Below are 26,424 nucleotides of genomic sequence, written 5' to 3'. Positions count from 1 at the left end.
AAGCTACAAGGATCCAAAGACTTAAGGATCTCTGACTGAATCATTTATTAGTCTTTACAATGATAGTGGGAATTAGTACCTAGAATAGAATGATCTCAATAGAATGAAGTTAGGACCTTGCTGGAGGTGCCGTTTGGATACACCATATTGGTAGTCTGGTATCCTTAGTAGAACTTACAGCTAGTGTTGTTACTTACTTAAACTCTTTAGCATTAATTCTTTGTATATGACTAGACTCTGAATTTACAATTTGTTTACCTCTAGGGTCACCTTTCAGTGGATCCAAATGGACATTCATTTTGTTCTTCCTCAGTTATGACTTATTCCAAAGTGGGAGATGAACCACCAAAGGTTTTCCAGGCCTCAACTCAAACCCGTAGAGCTCCAGGAGGAGTCAGTATTTTCTAAGCATTCTTAGAGCTTTATAAAGTGGTGGGAAGACAGACTGTATTTATAAAATTTTAATTATTAAAATTTTATCTGGTACAGGGCAGTAGGAGGCAGGGGAGGGAGGCATGGGTTTGGGGCAGATAAGGCAGTGCTCAATGTGAAAACCATTAAAGCTCAACTCTTTTTATTTAGTTTATGGCAATTTTTTTGCCCTCCCACGAGGATGCCTTTTTTCATGTAAATATCTATTGATTTTTATTACCTTTACGTGTTAACAAGGTAAATAAACACTAAAAGAAGCCTTTGTCTATTTTTAAGTTTGAAGTAAATTAGTTTTTTAATTCATGAAATGTTTCAAATGTACAGGAAGGATATACAGAATAATATAAGGAATACCCATATTCCTGCCACCCAGTTTAGTCATATCATAACATTTTTCTCTGTAGGCTCCAGGTTGTCTCTTTTTTTTGTTTTCTTTTTAAGCAAAAATGCTATGGATGCAGTTGAAGCTTCCAGTGCACTCCTCTGAGGTCCCTCTTTTATTTTCTCCCTAGAGATAACCATTTTCCTATATCTAGAGTTTATTACTTTTATGCATGTTTTTATAATTTTTTTACTATTAATAATATGCATCATAAAAATATTATGGATTATTTTGAAGGTTTCTAAACCTTATACAAATGGTATCATATAGCATGTGTCCTTTACAATTTGCCTTTACTCAGTAATATGCTCTGAGATTTATTCAAGTTGGTATGTGTGGCCCTAGTTTATTTAACTTATGTGTAGTATCCAAAATACGTATATACCATGATTTTTTATTCATTTTCTATTGATATGTAGGTGTGTCTAATTTTCTCACTAAAGTCATCCTCATATATGTCTTCTTGTGCAAAGGATCTAGGATGGTATTGCTGGGTTGAAGGATACGTGTGCATTCATTTTTACCTAGAAATTAGCAAGTTACTATACCACAGTGAGTGAAACCGTTGGCTTCCACAAACTGTGGTATGAGAGTTTCCATTTCTCTATTCCTTGTTAGTAAAATTTTTGGTTTACCAGTCTAATGAGTGTGAAGTAGTTCATTCTTTAGTTCTCACGTATAAAGACACACTTTTTAATGAAGCTTTTGCCACAATTCTGTTAATGTCATCTTGGACATTTTAATTTTAACTTGCTAAAAGTGACAAAGTCTTACATGTAAACAGAATATAATTGTAGATTTCCCACAGCAAATCTTTTTTTCTAGTCTTTGGTTATCATAAATCCTAATGATACTTCCATAGAGTTGATAGGTGGGAACCATGAGATTCTAGCCCATCAGCATAACTGATGAATAATTAATTGCCCTTATTTGTAGGCAGGTCATTTTATATAATTTTTATTCTTTGTTTTAATATTTGATTACAATTTGGAAAAAGTTTAGATTGTATTGGTTCTATTTGTCCTAGACATTTTCATTTTAGATAGCTCAGGAAATATCAAAGACTTACTACCATAATTTTACTGCAAGTTGATAGTAGAATTGAGTACACATTATTTTTAGCACAGATCTAAGACTTCACCTCAATAGGTAAATAGGCCCTGAGGAATTTAGAATTATATCCATTCTATGTTTATTTAAAATATTTTTATAGGTAAAGGAAACCAGGAAAGCAATGAGAGATTCTGACAGTGGACTAGAAAAAATGGCTGTTGGTCATCATATCCATGACCGAGCTCATGTCATTAAAAAGTCAAAGAACAACAAGACTGGAGATGAAGAGGTAAATCAAGAGTTCATCAATATGAATGAAAGTAAGTTATCAAAAGAAATAGTGTTCTTTCTTATAAAGTTAAAGCTATACTTATAGAACTTGATTACTATTTTTTATAGAAACATGTCATAAGATGTAGTTTCTGAATAATATGTGTAGGGAATACCTTGTCAAAATAATAAAATTGTGGTTTCATCATTTCATAGATTTGTTTTGGTAGTAATTTTTGGCATTGTGGAATATCATTTATTTTTATTGTTTGATATTTGGAAAATGGAATCTTTTGAATTATTTAGTAATGCTATCAATAGGCAAAATGAGTTTTAAAATATTTTTTCAGATTATGAAGGAAGTATATTTGAAAAGTATGAAGACAAAAATAAAAATCATCTATAATCCAACCCAAAATAACTACTATTAGTGTTTTAGTGTATTTCTTCCTAATAGTTTTATGTATATATTATTAACATACATACTTCTTTAAAATTAGTATTTTACTATCTATGTAGTTTATATTGTGCTTATTTTAATTCACCATTATAATTGTAAACAGTCACCTAATATGTGTTTTTTCAAAAACACTCTAAGCTGTTACCTAAAATTTTTATTGTAAATAGGTCATAATTTATTTACACCTTCTGCATTGTTGGATACTTGGATTTTATATATATAAGATTTTAATTTCTAGTATGTGTTAGATAATATATCATATCAAGTAATTGTTTTCATTTTCTAGATTTTATATTGATTCTTCAATGCATTTAAGCCCTTCTAGTGTCATAACTCTCTTCGAACTCCTGGTCTCAAGCAATCCTCCCACCTTTGCCTCCCAAAGTGCTAGGTTTAAGGTGTGAGCCACCATGCCTGGCCAACTCTTCTCATTATAGTTTTTAATTACCTTAAAATATATTAACAAATTTAATCAATAAACTTAGATTAGTTCACTGATTTTATTTTAATCAATATTGATAACCTTTTATATTTTATTTATTAATTTAATAATGAAAATTATATTAGAACTTAATTATATTCATCTCCTATTTTCAGAAAGGATTTTGAATAATGTTTTGTCATAGTAAAGGGTTTAAATTATTGTAGCATTTTAGAAAAAGAAATTCTATTAAGATTGGAGTTTGATAAAATTATTTATATGCTATGGAAAATTATTTATATGAGATGGAAGCCATGATATCTTGAACTTTAATTGTAATCTTTATAATTTTATTATATTTAAACATATATTGAGTACTTCACAATAATTAACATGTTGAAGAAAAATGTAGCAAAGGAACACACTATTATAAAAGCAATCTGAAACAACAAGTACTATCATCTATTTGTTGTTATTATGGAAGTTAGAGTGCTTGCTTCCTAACAACATGAATTGACAGTCTAGCTGAGTAAACTGTCTTAAGAAATTGACAACAGAAGCTAGTGAGGTCAAGTTAGATAGGAATATGGTGAGATGAATAGAAGTGGTAGCCACAGAAGTGCCCAAGTATATAGGAACAGCATGTTCACTGTGAGATGACCCAAGAAGAAAGACTGTAAGTCATTGGGTCAATTGGTCCATTAGATAGAATAATATGATATCCAGGCAGGTAAAAAACCAGACCATCAATATTCAGGTCATCAATAGAAACAGGAGAAGAACAAACAGGAAAAGAAATATTACCTTATTCAAAGACCTTTATATTTGAAGCAACTTCCTGCCTCTATCTTGAGGTTGGACTGATGAAAACGCCAGGCTTGAATGAAGTGTGTGGGGAGCAAGGCAGTTACTAACCATTGATACCTTAATGCTTATTCCCATTATTTCACTATGTAATGTAGGTGATGCTCATGCTTTTGATGATGAGTGGCAAAATGAGGTTTTGAAGTACAAACCAGGAGGACGATGGCACAATCTAGAAAACCCGAGAATGCGGAGTGTTGGTCATGAGAATTCAGGATCCCGAGAACTTAAAAGAAGGTAAAATTTATTTCTAAAATTATGTATTTTTTTTAAGAAAAATTAGAAGAAAATTTATGTAATTTTACTTTTGTTATCAGGAAGTTTTGATGAACATCAAGGTTGTATCCACAGTATCTTTTGTGAAAGATGTAATAATTTTATATTAAATCTGAGCATTCCACACATTTAAATTTGTGTCTAAAACCAATAATATTTTAGGATTGTATGGTTAGTAATTCACTAGGAAACTATGCTTCAGAAGGTAGAGGCCAAAATCCTCTTAAGGAAAAGTGATACAATATAATGTAGTTATTCTTGTAAAACAGATTCTAATTTGGATATAGATATAGCTTCTATATTTCACACCAGGTAAAGACAGTTGTGTCTACAGATACGATAAGGGGAGATGAGCTACATTTGAAAGGCTTAAAAACTTTCTTAACAAGTCAAAATTCATCATTTAATAGTAAATGAAAATTTAGACATTTGTATAATATGTAACAGTACGTGAAATACCATATTTCATGTGTATTGGATATTTTGGAAACATTATGCAAAAACTTCAGCTTCCCCTAGAATTCCTTTATGGAATAGCTGTGAAATATAAATGTGCTAAAACCACATATGAAAAATTATAGAGATTTTATACATTTAGTACATATTCTTGAGTTACAATTTAATTTGGTTCTCTGGGGAAAAAATTGAAAACAATACCTAATTCCTATTGAAATTACATCAAGAAAGAGGCCTCATGAGGCCTTAAAACAGAAATCTGTTCTAGGCTATAAGAGAGTGGAGGATTGCTGCAGGAGGTGGAAGGCTTCACAGAACCAGCGGTGGACAAGTGGGTATCAAGTAAATCAGAAGCCTTTTGCAGAATTTCATATGCTAGCATCTTCTTCTTTAAAATACTTGTTTAGGAATTTAGAGCCCTAATATATTCTATTGAATGGCTTGGAAACTTGCTCTCATGTTAATTTTAGATATTTGTCTCACTTTGGGAAATGTATTGATAAAAAGCCTAACAGTGCTAAGTTTGAATATGAAGTCCAGGTCCAAGTTAGAGAAAGTATATGTTCTCTATGGATGACCTATAAATCTATGGCCCTAATGGTGGCATTTTCTCTTAACTAGCCGCTGTCCAAGAGCATTTTCTGAAACAATTTTATGCAATGATGAAAATGTTATGTATCTGTGCTGTCCAATATGGTAATCACTAGTCACATGTGACTATTGATTCACACTTGATATGTGGCTGGTACAACTAAGGACTGAATTAGTTTGTTTTAATTAATTTAAATATAAATGTGGCTAGTGGCTACCATATTAGACAGCATGGTTTAAACTAAATAGTTAAATCTATCTCAGATAAAAAGCTGTTGCTCTCTTACACATTCAGTGAAGTAATCTGCCTTGTTTTTCAAAGCTGTTAAGGAACTTTTAGGATAAAATTCTTTTTATATTATAGTGGTCATTAACATGTTTATATTGATTTAGAATCCATTGACCATTTAAAAATGGTATTAATGTTCATATGTATATTTCTCAGGGAGAAACTTCACCAAAGTCCAGCCATTGACAGTGGAAGAAGATCAAAAGTTTTTGTGGACAAACTCAACATCAAAGGCTCACCTGTGAAAATCAACAAAAAATAAATAGCCATGCATTTGATTTGTTTAGTTTTGGTTATTTCAACAGAGAAAGTAATGGTGCTGGGTACTACACATAAGACCAATCTCTTGTTGTTAAATCAATACTGTACTTTGTAACTTTCTTCTGATATTTGAAAGTTCATGGAAGTCTGCTAACTTTATATTATCCCTACTTTAGTAATAAAACTTTGATTTTCAACAATGTGAGCAAATCATTAAATATTCTATAAAAGTCTTCACTTTAAAGCATACTAATTTTTAAAGCTGATATGCTGATTTTGTTTTCCCAATTATTTTTGTATTGGCTGTGTATTCTTTTATACTTAATCAAGATTGATTGTAGAGCTAGTTCTATTATTTATAATTAGTTATAAGAAACTGAAATGTTAAAAAAAGTCTCAATTTTCACTAACATGGAGTAATGTTATTAATAATAAAGGTTTAAATAATTTATCTTAAATTTTATAATGTGTTATATAGCCAGCTAGCTTAAAGCTTTAAAAATAATGAAGAAAACTATATTGGTACTGTTTTATGAGAAATTAGTTATTATTTTGATAAAAGGCAAGAATAATCAAATAGTTCATTTTCAAAGAAAAATATTTTAACCTGCTAATGTATAATACATAAGTTTTCTTGATGTAGTTTCTTTATACAGTGTATTCTTTTTTTGTTCTATATTACATTCTTAACATTCATTGGACTTTATATTGACCTTTCTATTTAACTTCTTGAGGTAGTATATTTCCACTCTCCTTTTCCACAAACAGCTTAATCTATCTTCAAGTTTAAGTTAGCATTCTAAAGTTGGAGAGTCCTTGGAGAAACTCTGCTCAGCCTTTTTGTGACATTTAGAAAAAATACATTTGGTATTCTGCAAAAGATGGATTGTTTCAAAATTTATTAGACAGGTGATGTGTGTTTTTGAGCAAGGTACTTAATAATTCACTTGTTCCCATTTTAATTATACCATTAGAAAATTCAGCTTTACCTTTTTTATTCTAGAATTCAAGCATTAATCTGTTTTTATAAAAGTTAGTATATAAGAATATATAATCTTAACTCTTATATCTGTTGTTTAAGACACTATTTCGATCAAGGAAAAGAACCAGACAATCTATTATCACTCTACAATCTTAAGTATTTTCTTTTTTAAGTTTAGAAGTGAAATTATATGACTATGCTCACTCTTCTCTAATTTTCTACATTATATTCCTGTTAATTTTACTATTTTTGCATTTTGTGCCTTTAATTAGTCACTAAAATAAGATGCAAATGTGTTAATTCATTTTTATTACTGAAGTTAGTTGAGCATGTATCAGTTTAAATTTTCCTTTTACACATACTTCAGTATACTACTCACATACTATAACATTGGAAAATTGTCATAAGTCATAATTTTGAATAATATTTTTGCATAAATTAACTTGGAGACTTTATAATTATTCTACTTTTGCCTAAATCATTACACTGATAACTTGAATCATTATATTTAAATCTGAAAATACATTTTCATAAATTGTTGTGCTTAAAATGGTATAGCTCCTATACATTGTATAGCAGTTAGAGAATTCACACTTTTTTCTTCAGAATTTGTTTACCAGGGAAATCAAATAAAAATTGAAATGTATTTCTCCTTATGCCACAATGCTTCCTTATGGGATACTTATAAAGAATATGACATATAGAGATCAAGTGTCAGATGGTAAACCTGCATGTGGTCTCAGCTATATATGATATTTTCATGGCCCTGCTTGGGCCCAAAAAAGATACTCCTATGGGAAGTTGCTCTTAGAGATAAAGACAACAAAATCAGGTAGTCGAACACATTCACACAAGTTTTCAAGTAAGAGACTTAAGGCTTGCTAATAAGATTTATTATTATGCTATAGGACCATAATTATCTTGTTTTTTTACATAAATCATTTTTAACCTTTGACATTTGAAATTAATATAAACTGATCTTCCTCTCTAATTCATTCCCTTTTTAACATTCACTCATTTTTGTTTAGTGTAAATCATATGCTAAATGTAAAATGTTTCAAAAAAACATAAAAATTACTTCAGTAAAATTTGATTCGAGTTAACATTTGTTTAGAACTTACTTAATTTATATGCATTGAATGCCAGCTTAAATTGCTGAAAGTAACTGAGGTAGATACCTACATGATGAGTGCGATGTGCACTGTCTAGGGAATGAACACACTTGAAGCTCAGACTTGGGGGGATGGGGAGGCATGGGCAATATATATAACCTGAACTTTTGTACCCCCATAATGAGCTGAAATAAAAAAATAAATAAACAAAATAAATTAAAAAATAAATAAAGATAATGCCCTTGCCTCTGTGCTCAGTGAAGAGAGAGAGAGGACCCCAGATGGCATACTTGAGTCTTACTCTGGAAGATTGGCCATGTAGGAGAGGGGCGGATGCACTGTGAGCCTTTAACACTGTTGCTATTCTGTGTCTCCCCATTCTGCTGTGGATATCACAGGTGGTGGGTGTGCATGGCATTTGCGCTTGCTTTGCCCAGGTCTGTTGGTTTTGAGGCCCAGAGAGATGAAGAATGCTCTCAATTCATGTGGATACTTAGCAGTATTCATTCATGCATTAAATAACTGTTTATTGAGTACGCCTATGTAATAGGCACTGTTCTAGATGCTGGGCATATCATGGCAAGTAAAATGGACAAGGACCCTGGCCCTGGATTTTATAGTTCATATTAATAGCAGGAAAAGTGGCAATAACAAGTCAAGTAAACAATATTGTATATAGGAAAAATTTCTATTGTGAAAATAAAATGGTATGTGTTTATGTGGGGGAGGAGCAGTGACATTAGGGTGGATGGTCAGGGAAGGCCTTTATGGGGAGATGGTCATTTAGTGGGACCTAAATAAGAACCAGCCAAATAAAGGGCTTTGCACACAGCAGCTGCAAAGACCAGGTAGAAAGGGGCTTGATGAGTCTGAGGAACAGGAAGGAGGCCATGGTTTGTGAGGGAAAGAGCAATATAAGGTGAAGCCAGAGAGTTCATGTAGAGACAGGTAACTCATGGTAAGGAGTTGGAATCTCATTTTACAAGTCATATGAGGCTGTAGGAGGATTTTAAGCAGAAGAGCTGGGACTAGAAACCAAAAAACTTCTCTAGCAAATTAAGTGAGAAATTCAAAATTTCTCAGATTTGAAAACTGCCCTGACGTTCATCAGGCTGGAATAACAAGCATTGACAAAGCCAGGTGCAAAGTATCAGGAAACTATATTTCTCCTAATACACACTGCAGATGTGTCATAATAATTCCCCTTTTTTGAGTGATTACTACTTTCTTAATCACTGAGAAACTTTGCTCTGAGAAATCATAAACTATCATAAATTTGTTTTTTTGAAATCACCTTAGTAGAACTGGAACATCCCACTTTTTTTTGCCTGGAGAATCTAAGTCACTTTGACATAGAAAAGCAGGCTTGATATATACAACTCAAGTGGGAGCTCTGCTATGCTTTGGATCAAAAACCCCATTTAAATGTCGCCTAAACTCCACTCTTGCCCCAAATCCTAGAATAATGTAAACTTTTCCTTCATTTAAACTCCCACAGTTCCTCTGGTGTATGGTCTCCCTCATTGCACTGGGCCTACACACCTGACTTTGTAGAAGTACAGGTTTATCCTTGGTGGTCTTAGGTTGTTTGGGCTAGGATAATTTCGGGATTCTACCAAGGTTTAGCCAAGATCTTCGCTGCCTGGATTGAGAACTTCAATTTGGTAATAATGCACATATCTGAGACCCCTTGAGTCCCCTTTGTTCCCAGTTATGTGGATTTTGCAGCAAATCTGGATTCTGGACTCTGGCCCCGGTGTTCTGCTTATTATCATCTCCTGGGGTTTGGGGGTTCTGATCAGACTTTGGTGTTCTCTGGCAACTTTGTCATTAATCACTGTCTCCTGTCTTCTATCTGCTTGCCCATCATCTTATATTTGTCAGTGAAAACTTTCCTCAGTCTTGTCTGTGTATGACAAGTTTGCTTCGGGAGATACCTTCTCTCTCTCATGCATGCTGTGGCCGCTCCATGTTCCTTAGGTCAGCATTCAGGTCGTTTAGCCTTAGGGTTAAACCTTGACACACTCATAACAATGTTCTTATATTTGACAGAATGTCAGCCAGGTTTTCCTGGGTGTGTCAGATAATAAACTTGTACTATCTCCTGGCATAACTTTACCAAGGAATGAGTGAACTTTGGGGAACTCTGATATGAGGAAGACAGTTCATCTGAGAGGCACTTTAGAAGAACACCAAAAATCAAAAAACAATCAAAACTTTAGGAGGAGAATGTTCGTCTTATTTGTCTAACAGAGATCACTTTGTTCAATGTAGAAGACTGCCCATCTTTTATTACCATAATTCAGGGCGTTTTAACTGCATGGCTTATGGCTTATGTTTAAACTTTTTTCTTCTCTCCTTGAAGAAGAATTGTAATTAGCCTTTTGCGGTGATAATTTCATATTTGTCTAAAGCTGACTCTAGCTCATCTTTTACCCTGTTTGTCTCCCTATCTTTTCTTCCACTTGAAACATTCTAAAGATGAATTCATCAGAAAAAATTATTCTGCCATATTTGTAATCCAAGAATATATAGTCCACATAAACAGTGAAAAATATCCAAGAGAAAAAAGTCATTAACTACTTGATTCCTTCATTAGCTTTAAACAATGTAGGCAAATTAATTTAAGTAATAGCCTTTGTTATTATGGTTATTGGAAGCAAGTTTTCAAGATAAAAGAGGAGCTTTTAAATATAATTTAATGATTATGAATATAAGGTTTATAAATTATATTTTATAAAAAGATTTATGAAATATATCTGATAAATAAATGAATTTGGGCAAATTGTAATGAATTAATATTTATTTAAAGTCAATATATGTCTTCTTCCAGGTTTTATTATATAAAACTAAGGTTAATAAAATATCCTAGTTTATATATAACTAAGGTTGAACTTTTCATGATTTAAACTTTCTAAATTTCCTATGTTCATCTTATAGGTCAAATAAGTTATTTACTCCACCAAGTGTGTAAGATTACAATATGTAAAATGGTGTTTAATTAAAAAAATTGTAATATGGATGTCTTCTAAAGGGGTTTGGATCTTATAAAATCATTATGCTACTACTAATTATAGGGACCAAATGTGTTAACTAAAATTGTAATTTTTCAGATCCTTAGTTAACATTTCAAGACCTTAGATGATATTAAATTAGTTCTTGCTTACTTGACAATTTCTCAGTAATAAATGATACAAAGTCTTGGTTACTAAAGATAATTTCAGTTTACTTTAATTCTCATACATTACAAAATGACTATGAATTAACAGAATGTGCAAATGCTTTGGATGATATTAATATTATATATGTGTTATTCTGCCACCTTGAAACTTACAGATGTGCTTGCTTTGGTAGCACATATACGAAAATTGGAAAGATACAGAGATTATTAGCCTGGTCTTTGTGCAAAGATGATATACAAATCATGAAGCATTCTATATTTTAATTGTATATTTTCAAACACTGTCACTAAGGCTTATAACAATGTTTTGGTCAGTGACAGGCAGTAGTGGTCCCATAAGATTATAGTACTGTATTTTTACTGTACGTTTTCTATGTTTAGATATGCTTAGATACACAAATATTTACTATTGTGTTACAGTTGCCTACGCTATTCGGCATAGTAACATGCTATTCAGGTTTGGAACCTAGGAACAACAGGCTATATCATACACCCTATGTGTGTAGTAGGCTATACCACCTAGATTTGTGTAAGTACATTCTATGATTGTTTGCATTACAAAATTGCCTAATGACACATTTCTCAGAACATATCCCCATTGTTAAGCAATGCATGATTGTAGTTAGAAGAGAAGATTTTGAATGTTCCTAACACAAAGAAATAATAAATGTTTGAGGTGATGGATATATCAATTACCCTGATTTGATCATTACCCATTGTGTATATATATCAAAATATACACTGTACCCCATAAATATGTACCATTATTTATGTCAACTAAAAAATTTAAAAACTTATAAAAGTAATCTAAAATGTATACTCATAAAAATTTAGCTAGACATTTCTTCGTTTTTGGTCTTACAGTTTTCTGTTTGGCAAAAACAAAAGTTCATTACTTTGGTTAAAAGTGATTAATTAAAATAATTAAGGATATGCTTGGTATAATAATTATAGAAAAACAAATATATACACACACAAGATAATGAATAGAAATCTTTACTTAAGGAAACTATTAGTTTATTAAAATGGTGATTTCAATATAGTAGCTATACTTTTATATTTAATATAGTGACAAGATTATGAGTATATTAAATATAAATTTAAAAATTAAAGTAAAAAATCTTAATTTTATTATCCATTTACATATTTATTTATTCAATTATGTATTTTTAAACAAATACATATAAAGACATATAATAATTTTTTACAAGTCTCTAGGCCACGTGCCATGGCTCATGCTTGTAATCCCAGCACTTTGGGAGGCTGAGGTGAGAGGCTCCCTTGAGGTCAGGAGTTTCAGATCAGCCAGCACAATATAGCAAGACCCCATCTCTACCAAAAAAGCTATTTAAGAAAGTATATTTAATGTTAGTGAATTTCTTCATCAAAGCAGTTTACAAATCCTTTATCACAAATTACTACATGGATGATATATAATAAGTAAATTTGAAATTCATCCTTGAGCTGATTTTTTTCTTGTCCCTTGTAATTTACTGGGATTTCTATTTATTTGATCTCATTCATTCATTCATTTAACAAATATTTATTGAACACCTAGTACATTTAATCACATGCAATAAACAAACAAAAGCACTATCTTTGTGAAACTTATGTTTTCATTGAGAGTTAAATGATAAACAGATACATATTTAAAATGTCTGGATATATCTAAGAAGTGCTCTGAAGTAAAATTAAGCAGGTGAGAAGAAAGGGGGAAGGGCCTTGCTGTTTTAGAAGGGCTGAACAGAAGAAAGTGAGGGAAAGAGCCATGCTGATATCTGGGGAAGAGCAAAGCTCTAGTCCCAGGGTGGGGAAACTCTTCATGTTGGAAGGCGGCATTAATTTAGCTGTAATCAAATAAGGCTGCATTCAAGAAATTTCAATTAGATATACTTAAAAATGTACATTACTTTGTAAAAATCTAACTGCTATGTACTTAATTTCAAAAAATGAAAACTATTTGTTTTAAAGTTAACTGACCCTTTAATGACTTTATTGTTCCTGCTTTTTGTTGGAAAGCATTTGAATATTTGATTGCAGCATGGAGGTCCACAGTTTCAGTTGATCTCTAGACAGGTATCAGTCATTTGTGACCTTAGCGGTGTCTTGATTTGGGGTAGGTAGGAGAATGTAGATTTGCAGCAATAAGTGGTTGAAAAGCAAAAAAGCATTTTTGGGGGCATGTTGCTGAAGGCATGGGTATTCTACTGCATTTTTCCATATTTCAATTGGATCTTTCTTAGCATCAAACAATGACTTTAAAATGTCATCTACTAGAGAGCTCAATCAATTCCATCTCTAGCTCTTTAGGTGCCCTGGTGATATCAACTAGGTGAAGCTGAAATGCTAATTTGAGTGTGATGTCATTGTATTCCCCAATTAATCAGCCTATAATAGCTGCATGTTCTTCCAATGATTCTCATATATCATCCTGCTCATCAATGACCTTTGCTAACTGGGGGAAATGTTCATCCAAAATTTCCTTTTGAAAAAGAAATGTTTTGAAAAAAGATAGCTTTTCTTTGAAATGCTTGGATTTTTTGCCACATATCATATATAAACTTAGTTTTACCTTGCAAAGAAATATTCAAGTCATTTTGATTTGATATAGCACACAGAAATGCTGCATTCCTATAGAAATTTTCTTTCAATAATTCACATCTCTGATTCTCTTCATAAAATTTAACTCTGTTCTCACAGAGATAAAATTTTGGCTAACACCTGTCCCTGCGATAGACCATTCACTATTATTTTTCCATGTTCTTTTTTAGGCAATTCTAAAGATAATTTTTTTCATATTTGTAATATTAACGTAGACAACATTTTGGCATTTTTTTCACTTAAATTCTGTTGTAAACATTTCTCCACATTGCTATATAGGTCAAACAACCATGTTAACAACCATGCATCTTTATATAGCGATAATGTTAAAAAAAGAAAAAAAAAAAACAAAGACCAAAAAAACCCCTTCCCCGCCCATACAGCATTGCCAACTTACTGGGAGCAAACACTTAATTAGCTCCGCAAGGCGATTGCACTTTTTCTTCCACGCCGGCAGATGGCGTACAGGTAGCGGAGGCAGTCAGTGCTCGGCGCTTTGGGACAGAAGTTCCTCTCTTTTTCCTTCCGCACTTCTCTCTTGTGTCCTTTGCCCCGGAAGTGCTCTTCCGGCACTGGCTGCGGCGTGACCTGGAACGCTCCTGGCTGCGGCGCCGGCGGCTGAGAAGACCCGGAGGTGCGGGAGTTTCACGCCTGTTCTGCGCTTGCCATGAGGCTGCTGGGAGCCGCTGCCGCCGCGGCTCTGGGGCGCAGGCCGCTCCCTCAGGTCCCTGCAGCCGTAGGCTGGCAGGGGAAGCAGGTACTGGTGCCGACGAGGCCGAATCAGGGACTGTTCCCGGGACCTTGCAGTCCCTTTAGGGCCATGAAGGCAGTGACTTTCCGTCCTTCCCTGAGACCTCCTGACTGACAGCTCCGAGTTCGAGCGGTCGTGCCTCAGTGCTGAAAAGCCCAGTGGCACCTACAAATAAGCTCGTTATTCTTGAGCATCGTCTCGGTGACCTAGGAAGTTGGACGAGCCCCCGAGTTATGGTTAAGCCTCTCATTGATGGATACCTTAAAGAGGAGATACGACTTGAGTGAATGTCAGACAGCTGAAAAATTAGGGTGGCCGGGACTCAAACCCCAAACACCTGACTCATTTATCCAGTGCTCTTTTCACTACAGCATGTCCTTGGGCCGACTGCCCCCTTTCTCAGACGGCCCTGGGTTAGCTTGATTTGGCGCTCCTCTTCCCGATACTTTTCATGGGTCTTGTTTCTCTTTGGGGGGTATAAAAAATGAAAGTTTGAAAATGCTTTTGGGGCAGGGTGGTGGTGGTGCTCTGAGTGAGGTAGGGTTAGGTAGATGTTAAGCCTTTTCTGACATGCACATCTTGTTTGTTTTTGGACGTGCAGACCTGTAGGCCGGGGTTTATAATGTAATTTAGCTCCATAAAATGCGGATTCAACCCCCAGAGTAAAATTTTTTTAAAAAAAGATACTTGATGAATTGTTTTTGTTTAGAAGGAATTGGAAATCTTTTGGGGCTGTCATGGAGCTTTTGGCATCACCGCATAGAGCATATAAGTTCTCAAACATCTTTGTTAGCTGTGAACTACATACAATAAAGGAGAAGGGAAAGAAAGTAAAATTTAAGCTAGAACATGTATTTTCTATTACAGTAGTTTTGGGAGCTAGCTTTCTGATTTTATCAACCCCAGTGTGTATTTTCAAACCTGTAATATTTGGCAAAAGGGTCTGTGTCATTTGATTTTAATTACATTTAATTGACTAATTTTAAAGAGCATATCCTTTCTGTCTTCTTTTGTAGTCCCTCCTTTGGTTACAGGAGTTGCAGGTTTAAACATTTTCCCTTCTGCCTTTCCAGGCTATCTTTATGTCCACTGAAATTCCTTGAAGGAAAGACGTCCATCATACCCTTTTTTTTCTGTTGTTACCGATTATAAAAAGTGTTTTGAATTGAGCTCTCTTATTTTTTCAGGTTAATTGGAAGTTCTGCCGATGGTGTTCATCAGGGGTAATTCCTAGTGAAAAAATACGAAATATTGGAATCTCAGCTCACATTGATTCTGGGAAAACCACATTAACAGAACGAGTCCTTTACTACACTGGCAGAATTGCAAAGATGCATGAGGTATATGGTTGATGCTTGATTGTAGATTAAATAGAGCTTGATTTTAATTGTTTTGTAGTTAGGATTTAATAAACTTTACAAAACCCGAAAGGTTAGAACAATGGTAACCATGGATGTTTAACCAAAGTCACATGCACAAAGGGGATAGCTCAAGTTGGCTGGAAGTGTTCTGAGTAATATATCTAGAGACCATCACTGTGACTTTCCTGAGCAGAATGTCTTTTAAGAATGTTAAATCAAAATGATGTACCCTTAAGCAGCCATTAAAATGGTTTTTACATAATTTTTAATGATATGCAGAAATGTTTATAATGTTAAGTGGAAAAATGGGTTTAAAATGATATGTAGTATGAGCATCATGATTTAAAAAATATATCAGAAAAAAAAGTGTTTAAAAAAGGCTTGAAACTCCTGAATATATTACGATATCATTGACTAACTTAACTCCAGTTTATAGTATTTCTTCAGAAAAGGTTATCTTGTTAAATCGTATACTTTAAAAGCTGAATCCTTTTTACCTAGGCATCAAATCCACATGCATCAGAGCTGGGAAAGATCCGTTCTCTGAATGTCTGCTTATGGACTAACGCAAGACTGCTGGGCAGGAATAATATAGAAGGTGTGAGGGTGGTTTTAAGACCAGAGTGATTGTTACACCATTTGCTGAGGACAGTGATGTAAAAAGGGTTTGACATTTATTATAGGGCACAACCTCTACAGATGCTTCTGATTTATGATGGGGTTATGTACAATAAATATACAATATACTTAAATACAATATCTGATGTATATATACTTATATACAATAAACTTATTGTAAATCAAAAATAAGCCAGGCGTGGTGGTTCACGCCTGTAATACTAGCACTCTGGGAGGCCTAGTCAGGAGCATAACTTGAGCTCAGAAGTTCAAGATCAGCTTGAGCAAGAGCAAAACCCTGTCTCTACTAAAAATAGAAAAATTAACTGGGTGCAGTGGCACGGGTCTGTAGCCCCAGCTACTCAGGAAGATGAGGCAGGAGGATTGCTTGAGCCTAGGAGTTTGAGGTTGCAGTGAGCTATCATGATGCACTCTAGCTAGGGCAACACAGCAAGACTTTGTCTCAGAAAACTTCCAAAAAACAAACAAAAAAAACCCAGTAAGTTCAAAATCTATTTAATATACCTAACCTACCAAACATCAGCTTAGCCTGCCCTAACTTGAATGTGCTCAGAACATTTACATTAGCCTACAGTTGGGCAAAATCATCTAACAAAAGGCCTATTTTATAATAAAGTGTTGAATAATATCTCATGTAATGTATTGAATACTGCACTGAAAGTGAAAAACAGAATGATTGATGGATACTTGAAGTATGATTTTCCACTGAATGTGTATTGCTTTTGTACCATGGTAAAGTTGAAAAATCATTAAGTTGAACCACTAAGTCAGGGGACCATCTGTTATCAGTTGTCTACTTTATGAGATAATATGGCTTAACAATTAGGCTTATGTGAAAATTGCATAAGTTAACTAGTTGTGTTCTGGTTCCATTTCAGTAAATACTTTTTGGAATCAGGGACAGATATCTGAATTGCTATGCTTGTGTTTAGGTGAAAGGTAAAGATGGAGTTGGTGCTGTTATGGATTCCATGGAACTAGAAAGACAAAGAGGAATCACTATTCAGTCAGCAGCCACTTACACCATGTGGAAAGATGTCAATATCAACATTATAGATACTCCTGGTGAGTTGAGTTCTTGATTTTATTACACCTTTTGGCAAAAGCACCTTTGGTTCTTTCTTTTACTATATGACCCAATTAATTTTTTTTTTTTTTTTTTTTTGAGACAGCGTCTCACTCTGTTGCCCAGGCTAGAGTGCCGTGGCATCAGCCTCGCTCACAGCAACCTCAAACTCCTGGGCTCAAGCGATCCTCCTGCCTCAGCCTCCCAAGTAGCTGGGACTACAGGCATGTGCCACCATGCCCGGCTAACTTTTTCTGTATATATTTTTAGTTGTCCATATAATTTCTTTCTATTTTTAGTAGAGATGGGGTCTCGCTCTTGCTCAGGCTGATCTTGAACTCCTGAGCTCAAACGATCCACCTGCCTCGGCCTCCCAGAGTGCTAGGATTACAGGTGTGAGCCACCACGCCCGGCCTAATTTTTGAGTATCAAATAAATACTTAAAAGTGTAACACTGAATGCCTATCAGAGAAGACTGACTTGGGACTCCATGCACTTTATTCTTACATGGTTTCCTTTAGAAATAGTGCAAATAAGTTGTCAGTAGAAAGGTTTTTGTCTTTTACATATTCCAGATGATTCCAGAGGTGCCTGTGCCTAGCATCTTCTTGAAGTGATCTTATTGTGCCCTGGACCTTATGGTAGGTGAATGGTATTGGTGAGCTCAGGAATCTACATTTTAATTAGAAGACTTATGTAATCAGCAGAGATAACAAAAACTTTTAATAGTGCATATATTAAAAATTCAAACTGCTCTTTAAGACCCTCCCATGCTTCTTTGTCTCATTTAGGGCATGTGGACTTCACAATAGAAGTTGAAAGGGCCCTGAGAGTGTTGGATGGCGCAGTCCTTGTTCTCTGTGCAGTTGGAGGGGTGCAGTGCCAGACCATGACTGTTAATCGTCAGATGAAGCGCTACAATGTTCCATTTCTAACTTTCATTAACAAATTGGACCGAATGGGCTCCAACCCTGCTAGAGCCCTGCAGCAAATGAGGTACAGAGCTTTAGAAAGAACAGAGAAGGTGTGATCTGGACAGCAAACCTTATATCCAGAAGGACGATAATTCAGTGTCATTAAACTTTACCCTAACATTTTTTCTTTTTTAAAATTTCTTTATGTGAATGAAATAAATGGAACACTGAGTTCAGTGGTTTGGTTTGTGGTATGATCTCATCAACTACCTTCTCTGTAAAATGGGGACATACGGCTTAAATTCTAGTGAGGTTGAAGATGAATTCAGAATTTATAGTGTTTTGATATAATTAGAAAAGTTATAATCTAGAGTAGATTCTAAAAATACTTTGCATTTTACTTAGATAAACCTAAAGGTTCCTCTTAGGTTTTAACTTTTATTTGAGGGATTTTAATTAATGTCTTTAGGTAATGTGCCATAGAGATGAAATTCTCTTGCTTTCACATGGTAATATGCTTACTAGGAGAAGAGTAACACTTCCTTTCTGTACCAGATAGAATCCAGTGATATTTATAGTATTTTACATTTTACACAATACTATATATTTCTCATAGCCTTTAAAAAGAGTCAGCATTTCACATTGTACCTTTTGTAGATATGCAAATGTAGCTGTAGAGTTCATACTCAAGTTTCACATGACACAGCTGACGAATATAGGTGGCAAAGTTTGTGGTACTGAATAAGCTAAGAGTGATGTGTCTCATGACAAAATCTGATAGAAGTGATGTATTTGAGGATATGGAAGTGAAATTTTTCATTTTTGAGCATTTAATATTTTCTTGGTAAAACTATTTTCACTTTTTGTCCTTATTACTCAAGCTCGGCAATAGATGGACTCATTTCACCAAGTCTTTTTCTGAATTCCAAGAAAATTTTCTTTTAACAATTCTATTTATTTACTTATTTATTTTAAAAATTTTAATTTTAATTTTTTTTTTTTTAATTGTAGAGACAGGGTCTCGCTTTGTTGCTCAGGCTGGTCTCGAACTCCTGAGCTCAAGTGATCCTCCTGCCTTGGCCTCCCAAAGTTCTGGTATTATAGAAGTGAGCCACTGCGCCTGGCCGCTTTTAGCATTTATTTGGTTACTTTGGTTCTTTATTTTCTCCACTCCCATTTATTTGTTTTCTCATTTTGTAACTCCCATTAAATAGGTTTTGGAACTTCTGGATCTGGCCTTCATATCTCAACTTTCCTATCATAGTTTTCATACTTTATGTCTCCTCATTTTGCACTGGGTTAGGTGAGAATTCTTGAGGTTAAGCTTCCAACTCACTAATTTGATATTCGTTTGTGTCCCTTCTGTTATTTAGTCTGTCCTTTACATAAAGAAATTTGTCAGCAATTATGTAGTTAATTTTCATAAACTTTCTCTTTTATTGCAATATCTATACTAATAGAAGTAATTACTTTTCAAATCTTTACATTTTATTTTCTTTCCTCTAGTAACTCTCTTCTTAAAGTTTAGTATTATTTCTTGTGTTCACACTTCTCTTTCAAGCTATTATTTTTCTTCAAATATTTGGTGATGTGTAGATTTCTATACATAGTTACAGGTAGGGGTCTAGAGTCTAGAATAAACAATGGTAGCTAGAACATGTTTCTTCTCCAGTGAGAATTCCTGCCAGTGAGTGCAGTTTTTATTCAGTGTTTGAGCCTGGCTAGGGAGGCAGGCTAATGGTGAGTGTCTGATGTTAACACCCACTGTAAGAGTTTTGCCATAAGAACTCCCTCTTCAGAAAACTGTACTCAGCTTTGCTATAGTCAGTTGATCTAAGAATGAGAGGTGGGCTTGGCCAGCCCACTATTTTTTAATATCCTGGCCAGGCACCCATTACCTGTTCTTCCCCTTTCTTTTTTTGATCCAATGTATTCTGGAGATCTGATGGGAAAACACTTATGTTTGGAGTTCTTTTTGTTGCCTAAATGGGGTTGTGGCTTCCTGAGCTCCTTGAGTTTGGTTGTATGTTCTCAACTGCTTTATATCTTCTGGTCTGACCCACTGATAACACCCTTCTCAGTTCTACAACATCTGCTACTGATTTATTTTTATGTTTATTTTGTCATTTCAAAGGAGTTGGGGAGACGAAAAGAGGTAAACAAGTGTATTTTTATTTTTCAGATCTAAGCTAAATCATAATGCAGCATTTGCACAGATACCCATTGGGTTGGAGGGTAATTTTAAAGGTGTTATAGATCTCATTGAGGAACGAGCCATCTATTTTGATGGAGACTTTGGGTAAGTGTTAAATATATGCTATTCAAATTTTATATTTTAAAAAGCATCAAAGAGAAGGAAAGGATAGGTTCATTAGACATTCAGTATCTTTTTGAAGTGTGTCTGGAATAATATTTTCTAAGATGATTTTGTTTTAATGCCTTTAATCCCAGTTGTTCCTCATTTTGCTTAGTATTCATTCTAAGAGAGAATATGTTACTTTTTGGGTAATCAATCACATTATGGCATGTACTGTGTGGTAGCAGGAGGCCTTCAGTTTGGGCTGTTAATGTGGTATCTCTTTTTCCTCTTGTTCATTTATTTGTTTATTTCATTCATTCTGCAGACTTTTGTAGAGCAGCTGCTAGGTCCTGGGTATTGTGATAAAAATTGGGAAGAAAATAGGGATCAAAAATATTTGCTCAACTTACTTCACAGTATTACATAGATAAAAAGATTAATATGTGAAAACAGTTAAAATTGTACAAATGTGATTTGGGAAATGCAAGAAGCAAATTGGTAACTTTTTGACATGGTATATGGTCAGTCAACTTTTGAGTGACCTTTGCATACAAAGTACTATAATTGCCCAGTGGCTATTAAACCTTAGATTTCATAAAAATCACCTGGAAAGCTTGTTAAAACACATATTTCTGGGCCTACCTCCAGAGATTCTGATTCAGGCGATCTGGGGCAGGGCCTGTAGTTTTCATTTCTGATAAGTTCCCGGGTGGTGCTGATTTTGCAAAGTCTGCAGACCACACTTTGAGTGACACTGATCTAGACAATGTGGGGAGTCACAGATGACTCTTTCTTCTCAGGAGTAACCCCTGTAACCTGGTAATTTCTCCACAGGCACTTCCTGAAGGGTTTCCTTCCTCAGGGGATTGGGATTGCAAGTCTGGCTGGTGGGTGAATGGCACTGTGATCAGTGAACTGTAGAACTGGTCCTCATCATCTGTCTTGTAGGCAGGAAAAGGATGGAGGCTGTCCAGTGGATAAGGTGTTTCTGTCATTTTTTGTGTGACGACCAAGTAATGACAGCAGAGCTTATCTACCACTCCTTAGAATGTAAGGCCCAGGAGGGCAGAGGTTTTTTTTTTTGCTTTATTCACTGCTATGTCCCAGCCCCTAGAACTGCCTGGTATAGAATAGAGACTCAAAAAATATTTGTATTAGTAACTAAATTCACTTTCCCAGAATTACTGGAGCATATGTTTCTGTTGTTTAAATTAGAGGGTCTTAAACTTTGCAAAACCATGAATGGAGCTTAATGTACATACCTCCTTCCCCAGCTCTAGACCACTGGGCATGTATATTTGGAAAGGACGCCACAGATGATTCTGAAACAAAGGCTAGGAGCTAGAGACCTTGCCAGGAAGGATGAAATCTGAAGGCTGTGAAGAGCATTCTTTAGGATATTAAGAATTTTTTTTTTTTTTTTTTTTTGACTCTTTGGAATTGGCTTCTTTTGCGTTTTTTTAATTTAGGGGTATGTTTTCTGAAAAGCTTATTATTTTTTGACATGAATTTCCGTTTTTAAAGAAATGTTTTGAAAAACTTTCAGACTGATTTCTTAAGATATCAGGTATCTCCATTTCTCTATTGTATATATTTTATTTGTGACTCTTACCTGTTTAGTCCCTGGAGGGGTGGAGAACTGGTGTCAGGGTTGAAGAGTCTGTCATATTTAGTTACCTTTTTTTAAAAATTACAAATTAGTATATTTTGTGTTAAAAATTGTAGGATTGGGTTTGTTGTTAATGGAAGGGAATAAAGTAAGGTATCTAATCATCCTTATTAGAGATTATGATGTTCTGATTAATAAGATTATAGCTAATAGAATTTTCAAGAGCTCAGACGGGTTGGCTTTGAATCTTAGCTCTTTTATTTATTAGTAGTACAACCTTGGGCAGGTTACTTTGCCTGTTTAAGTTAGCTTTGTGATCTGAAAATGTAGGTATTATAATAGAAGCTATTTCATATGATGTAAAGATTAAATAAATAACTTGTCAAATATTTAGTGCTTGCTGCATTATAAGTATTCAATAAATGGGTGCTCTTATTACTTTGTATGCCTGCCAATTTTCAAATAATTAGAATATAGTAAAGATAATCCTTGGCCGGGCGCGGTGGCTCACGCCTGTAATCCTAGCACTCTGGGAGGCCAAGGCGGGTGGATCGCTCGAGGTCAGGAGTTCGAGACCAGCCTGAGCAAGAGTGAGACCCCGTCTCTACTAAAAATAGAAAGAAATTATATGGACAACTAAAATATATATATACAAAAAATGAGCCGGGCATGGTGGCGCATGCCTGTAGTCCCAGCTACTCGGGAGGCTGAGGCAGTAGGATCGCTTAAGCCCAGGAGTTTGAGGTTGCTGTGAGCTAGACTGACGCCACGGCACTCACTCTAGCCCGGGCAAGAGAGTGAGACTCTGTCTCAAAAAAAAAAAAAAGATAATCCTATAACTACACTGAAAAGAATTTTAAACCTTGATTTAGTTGACACTGTGTCACGTTATTGTTTGAACTTATAAATATATTTCAGTGTATACAGAATAAGGATAAACCAGTTTATATTAAATGGGGAAGAATTTTGTATTAGATTTACTGTTTTTTGTTTTTTGTTTTTTTTTTTTTTTTAAGACAGAGTCTCACTCTGTTGCCCAGGCTAGAGTGAGTGCCGTGGCGTCAGCCTAGCTCACAGCAACCTCAAACTCCTGGGGTCAAGTGATCCTCCTGTCTCAGCCTCCCGAGTAGCTGGGACTACAGGCATGCACCACCATGCCCGGCTAATTTTTTCTATATATATATTTTAGCTGTCCATATAGTTTCTTTTATATTTTTAGTAGAGATGGGGTCTCGCTCTTGCTCAGGCTGGTCTCGAACTCCTGAGCTCAAACGATCCGCCCACCTCGGCCTCCCAGAGTGCTAGGATTACAGGCGTGAGCCACCGCGCCCGGCCTAGATTTACTGTTGTCTTCTGTAAACCTTGATATGTAGAAAAATAGAATGTAATGTCTTAAAAAACTGAGGAATTTTTTTCTAATTTTAGTGGACTGTTTTGAATCTTGAACTCTTCCATTTACTAGTAATACAACCTTGAGTAAGCTACTTTGCCTGTTTAAGTATTTTTGCCCACTATTCTGTCCTCATTTCATTTTTATTTTTATTTTTTTTTAGAGATGGGGTCTGGCTCTGTTACCTAGGCTGGAGTGCAATGGCATGATCACAGCTCACTGAACCTTGAGCTCCTGGGCTCCAGTGATCCTCCCACGCCTGCCTGCCATGTAGCTGGGATTACAGGCATGCACCACCATGCCTGGCTATTAATAATCTTTAAAAAAATTTTTTTATTTTTGTAGAGACAAGGTCTCGCCATGTTGGCCAGGCTGGTCTCAAACTCCTGGCTTAAGCTCTACTCTCACCTCAGCTTCCCAGAGTGCCGAGATTACAGGCATGAGCTATGGAGCCTGGCCTGCATTTTAAAGAGATATATTAGTTACTTGCCATTTGAATGCAAATATATCAGAGCTCTTTCTTACCTGAAAGAAAAAAAAAATTCAGCCATTAGTCATATCTTTTTCATTGGTGCTTTTTATGTCTAATTGAATATCCTTATAGTACCAAAATATTTCTTTTCTTAGTCAGATTGTTCGATATGGTGAAATTCCAGCTGAATTGAGGGCAGTGGCAGCTGACCATCGGCAGGAACTAATTGAATGTGTTGCTAATTCAGATGAGCAGCTTGGTGAGATGTTCTTAGAAGAAAAAATCCCCTCAATTTCTGATTTAAAAGTAAGTGCTCCCGAAGTAAGTCTTACATTAACAAGAAAAAAGAGTTGTTTGTATATCTTAAAATGAGAGTACTCGTTTTTTTTCCTAGAAAAAAGATACTTAAACAGTCAACCTCTCAGATATATCCTTATTAAAAAGTAAAAAGATAAATATAGAAAACAATAATAAGACAGGTTAGGAGAAGAGGCTGCTAAATGTTTGCAGACTAAATGTTAGTTCTTACACTGTTGTAATGTTTGGAAACATTACATAAAGCCTTACAAAGTCCGTCACTTGATCCTTCAACTATTTAAAAATAAAGAGAAGATCCTTGCCCAAGACTGATAATCATTTTTTAATAGACATTTCTCAAAGAAGATATAAAAATGGCCGATAAGCATATGAAAAGATGCTCAGCATCGTTAATTATTAGGGAAAGCAAACCAAAACCACAATGAGGTACCACTTCACACTCATTAGGATGGCTATTATTTAAAAGAAAAACCCCCAAAACCAAAAGAAAAAAAACCCTAGAAAATAATAAATGTTGGTGAGGATGTAGAGAAATTAGAACCCTCATGCACTGCTGGTGGGATGTAAAATATCTCAGCCACTGTGGGATACTGTGTTGCAGTTCCTCAAAAAGTTAAATAGCATAATTATATGATTCAGCAATTATCTGGGGATATATCCAAAAAGAAAGAAGGATCTCAAATAGTTGTACACCAGTGTTCATAGTAGCACTATTCACAATGGCCAAAAAGTAGACACACCCAAATGTCCTTCAGTGGATGAATGGATACATAAAATGTATATATGAGAGGACTTCAGAAATTTCGTGGAAAAATGGAATTAAGATAAAAATAAAAAATTTAAACTTTATTGCTCAACATAAGCTCTGTCAAGTTTAAGACACTTTTGTGATCAATGATACCAGCCATTTAGTCCATCCCTAAAGAACTGAAGGTCCTGGGGAAATAACCATGTCAGTGTGGTCTTTTTTACATTATTAAAGAAAAATGAGTACCCTTTAAAGATTTTTTTTAAGATTAGGAAACAAAAAGAAGTCAGCAGTAGGCAAATCAGGACTAAGGTGGATGCCTAATGATTTCCCATTGAAACTCTCACAAAATTGCCCTTGTTTGTTGAGAGGAATGAGCAGGAGCATTGTCATGGTGGAGGGTGACTCTCTGGTGAAGCTTTCCTGGGAGTTTTTCTGTTAAGGCTTTACCTAACTTACTCAAAACACTCTCATGATAAGCCGATGTTATTGTTCTTTGGCCTTCCAGAAAGTCAACAAGCAAAATGCCCTGTGCATCTCAAAAAACTGTTGCCATTACCTTTCCACTTGATAGGTCTGCTTTCTTTTGCTTTAGCTCTACCACTTCCATATCTTGGTAGACATTGCTTTGGTTGTGCTTTGTCTTCAGGATCATACTGGTAAAGCCATGTTTCATCTCACATTTTCAAAGAAATGCTTCAGGATCTCGATCCCACTTGTTTAAAATTTCCATTATACGTTCCGCTCTTGTCTGCAGCTGATCTGAATGCAGTGGTTTTGGCACCCATTGAGTGGAAAGTTTGCCTGACTTTAATTTTTCAATCACAATTGTGTAAGCCGAACCCATTGAGATACCTATGGTGTTGGCTACTGTTTGTGCTGTTAATCATGCCTCTTCAGTTAGGGCATGAACAAAATGAGTTTTTTCCTCAAAATATTGATACAAATAGTCCATTGCTGTGAGCTTCATCTTCAACATCGTCTCATCTTCTTAAAATAAATTATCCATTTGTAAACTGCTGATTTCTTTGGGGCATTGTCCCCAGAAACATTTTATTTGATTTCACTGTTCTTTTACCCAGGCTTCACCATAAACTTGATGTTCATTCTTCAATTTTAGCAGAATTCATATTGCTCTGATAGGGGATCTTAGTGCTTCAGACTAGATCCTGTTCAGCCATGTTATAACGAGTTAATATGAGTTTATTTTGGTGCAATAAATTTTG

The 26,424-nt window shown here is 34.9% G+C and overlaps 2 protein-coding genes and 1 non-coding gene across 7 annotated transcripts in view; all 3 read left to right on the top strand.

Annotated features, from left to right (window-relative positions):
* The window catches only part of MLF1 (myeloid leukemia factor 1), a 38,394-nt gene extending 32,365 nt beyond the window's left edge, over positions 1–6,029 (top strand). For all 3 annotated transcript variants that reach the window (XM_069473037.1, XM_069473036.1, XM_069473038.1), the window contains 4 exons: positions 265–393; positions 2,028–2,187; positions 3,981–4,119; positions 5,651–6,029. In XM_069473037.1, coding sequence (XP_069329138.1) covers positions 265–393; positions 2,028–2,187; positions 3,981–4,119; positions 5,651–5,756 — 534 coding nt within the window. In that variant the 3' untranslated portion in view covers positions 5,757–6,029. The remainder of the gene's footprint in view (positions 1–264; positions 394–2,027; positions 2,188–3,980; positions 4,120–5,650) is intronic.
* A 5,158-nt stretch (positions 6,030–11,187) lies between these two features.
* On the top strand, positions 11,188–11,293 carry LOC138388866 (U6 spliceosomal RNA). Its single transcript, XR_011234342.1, has one exon. It is a non-coding gene; the product is annotated as a U6 spliceosomal RNA (small nuclear RNA).
* A 2,913-nt stretch (positions 11,294–14,206) lies between these two features.
* Positions 14,207–26,424, top strand: part of GFM1 (G elongation factor mitochondrial 1) — a 49,152-nt gene continuing 36,934 nt past the window's right edge. Inside the window, exons 1-6 of one of the 3 annotated variants that reach the window (XM_069473033.1) lie at positions 14,207–14,388; positions 15,570–15,722; positions 17,315–17,447; positions 18,240–18,444; positions 20,545–20,661; positions 24,288–24,438. In XM_069473033.1, the coding sequence (XP_069329134.1) occupies positions 14,299–14,388; positions 15,570–15,722; positions 17,315–17,447; positions 18,240–18,444; positions 20,545–20,661; positions 24,288–24,438 (849 nt within the window). In that variant the 5' untranslated portion in view covers positions 14,207–14,298. The remainder of the gene's footprint in view (positions 14,389–15,569; positions 15,723–17,314; positions 17,448–18,239; positions 18,445–20,544; positions 20,662–24,287; positions 24,439–26,424) is intronic. The other 2 variants (XM_069473034.1, XM_069473035.1) reach the window with 2 other exon arrangements.

This window comes from Eulemur rufifrons, chromosome 7 (genome assembly GCF_041146395.1).
Source record: "Eulemur rufifrons isolate Redbay chromosome 7, OSU_ERuf_1, whole genome shotgun sequence".
In the NCBI taxonomy this organism is placed as follows: Eukaryota; Metazoa; Chordata; class Mammalia; order Primates; family Lemuridae; genus Eulemur; species Eulemur rufifrons.
Note: the sequence above shows the minus strand (reverse complement) of the source record. Positions and strands in the feature narration are given on the sequence as shown.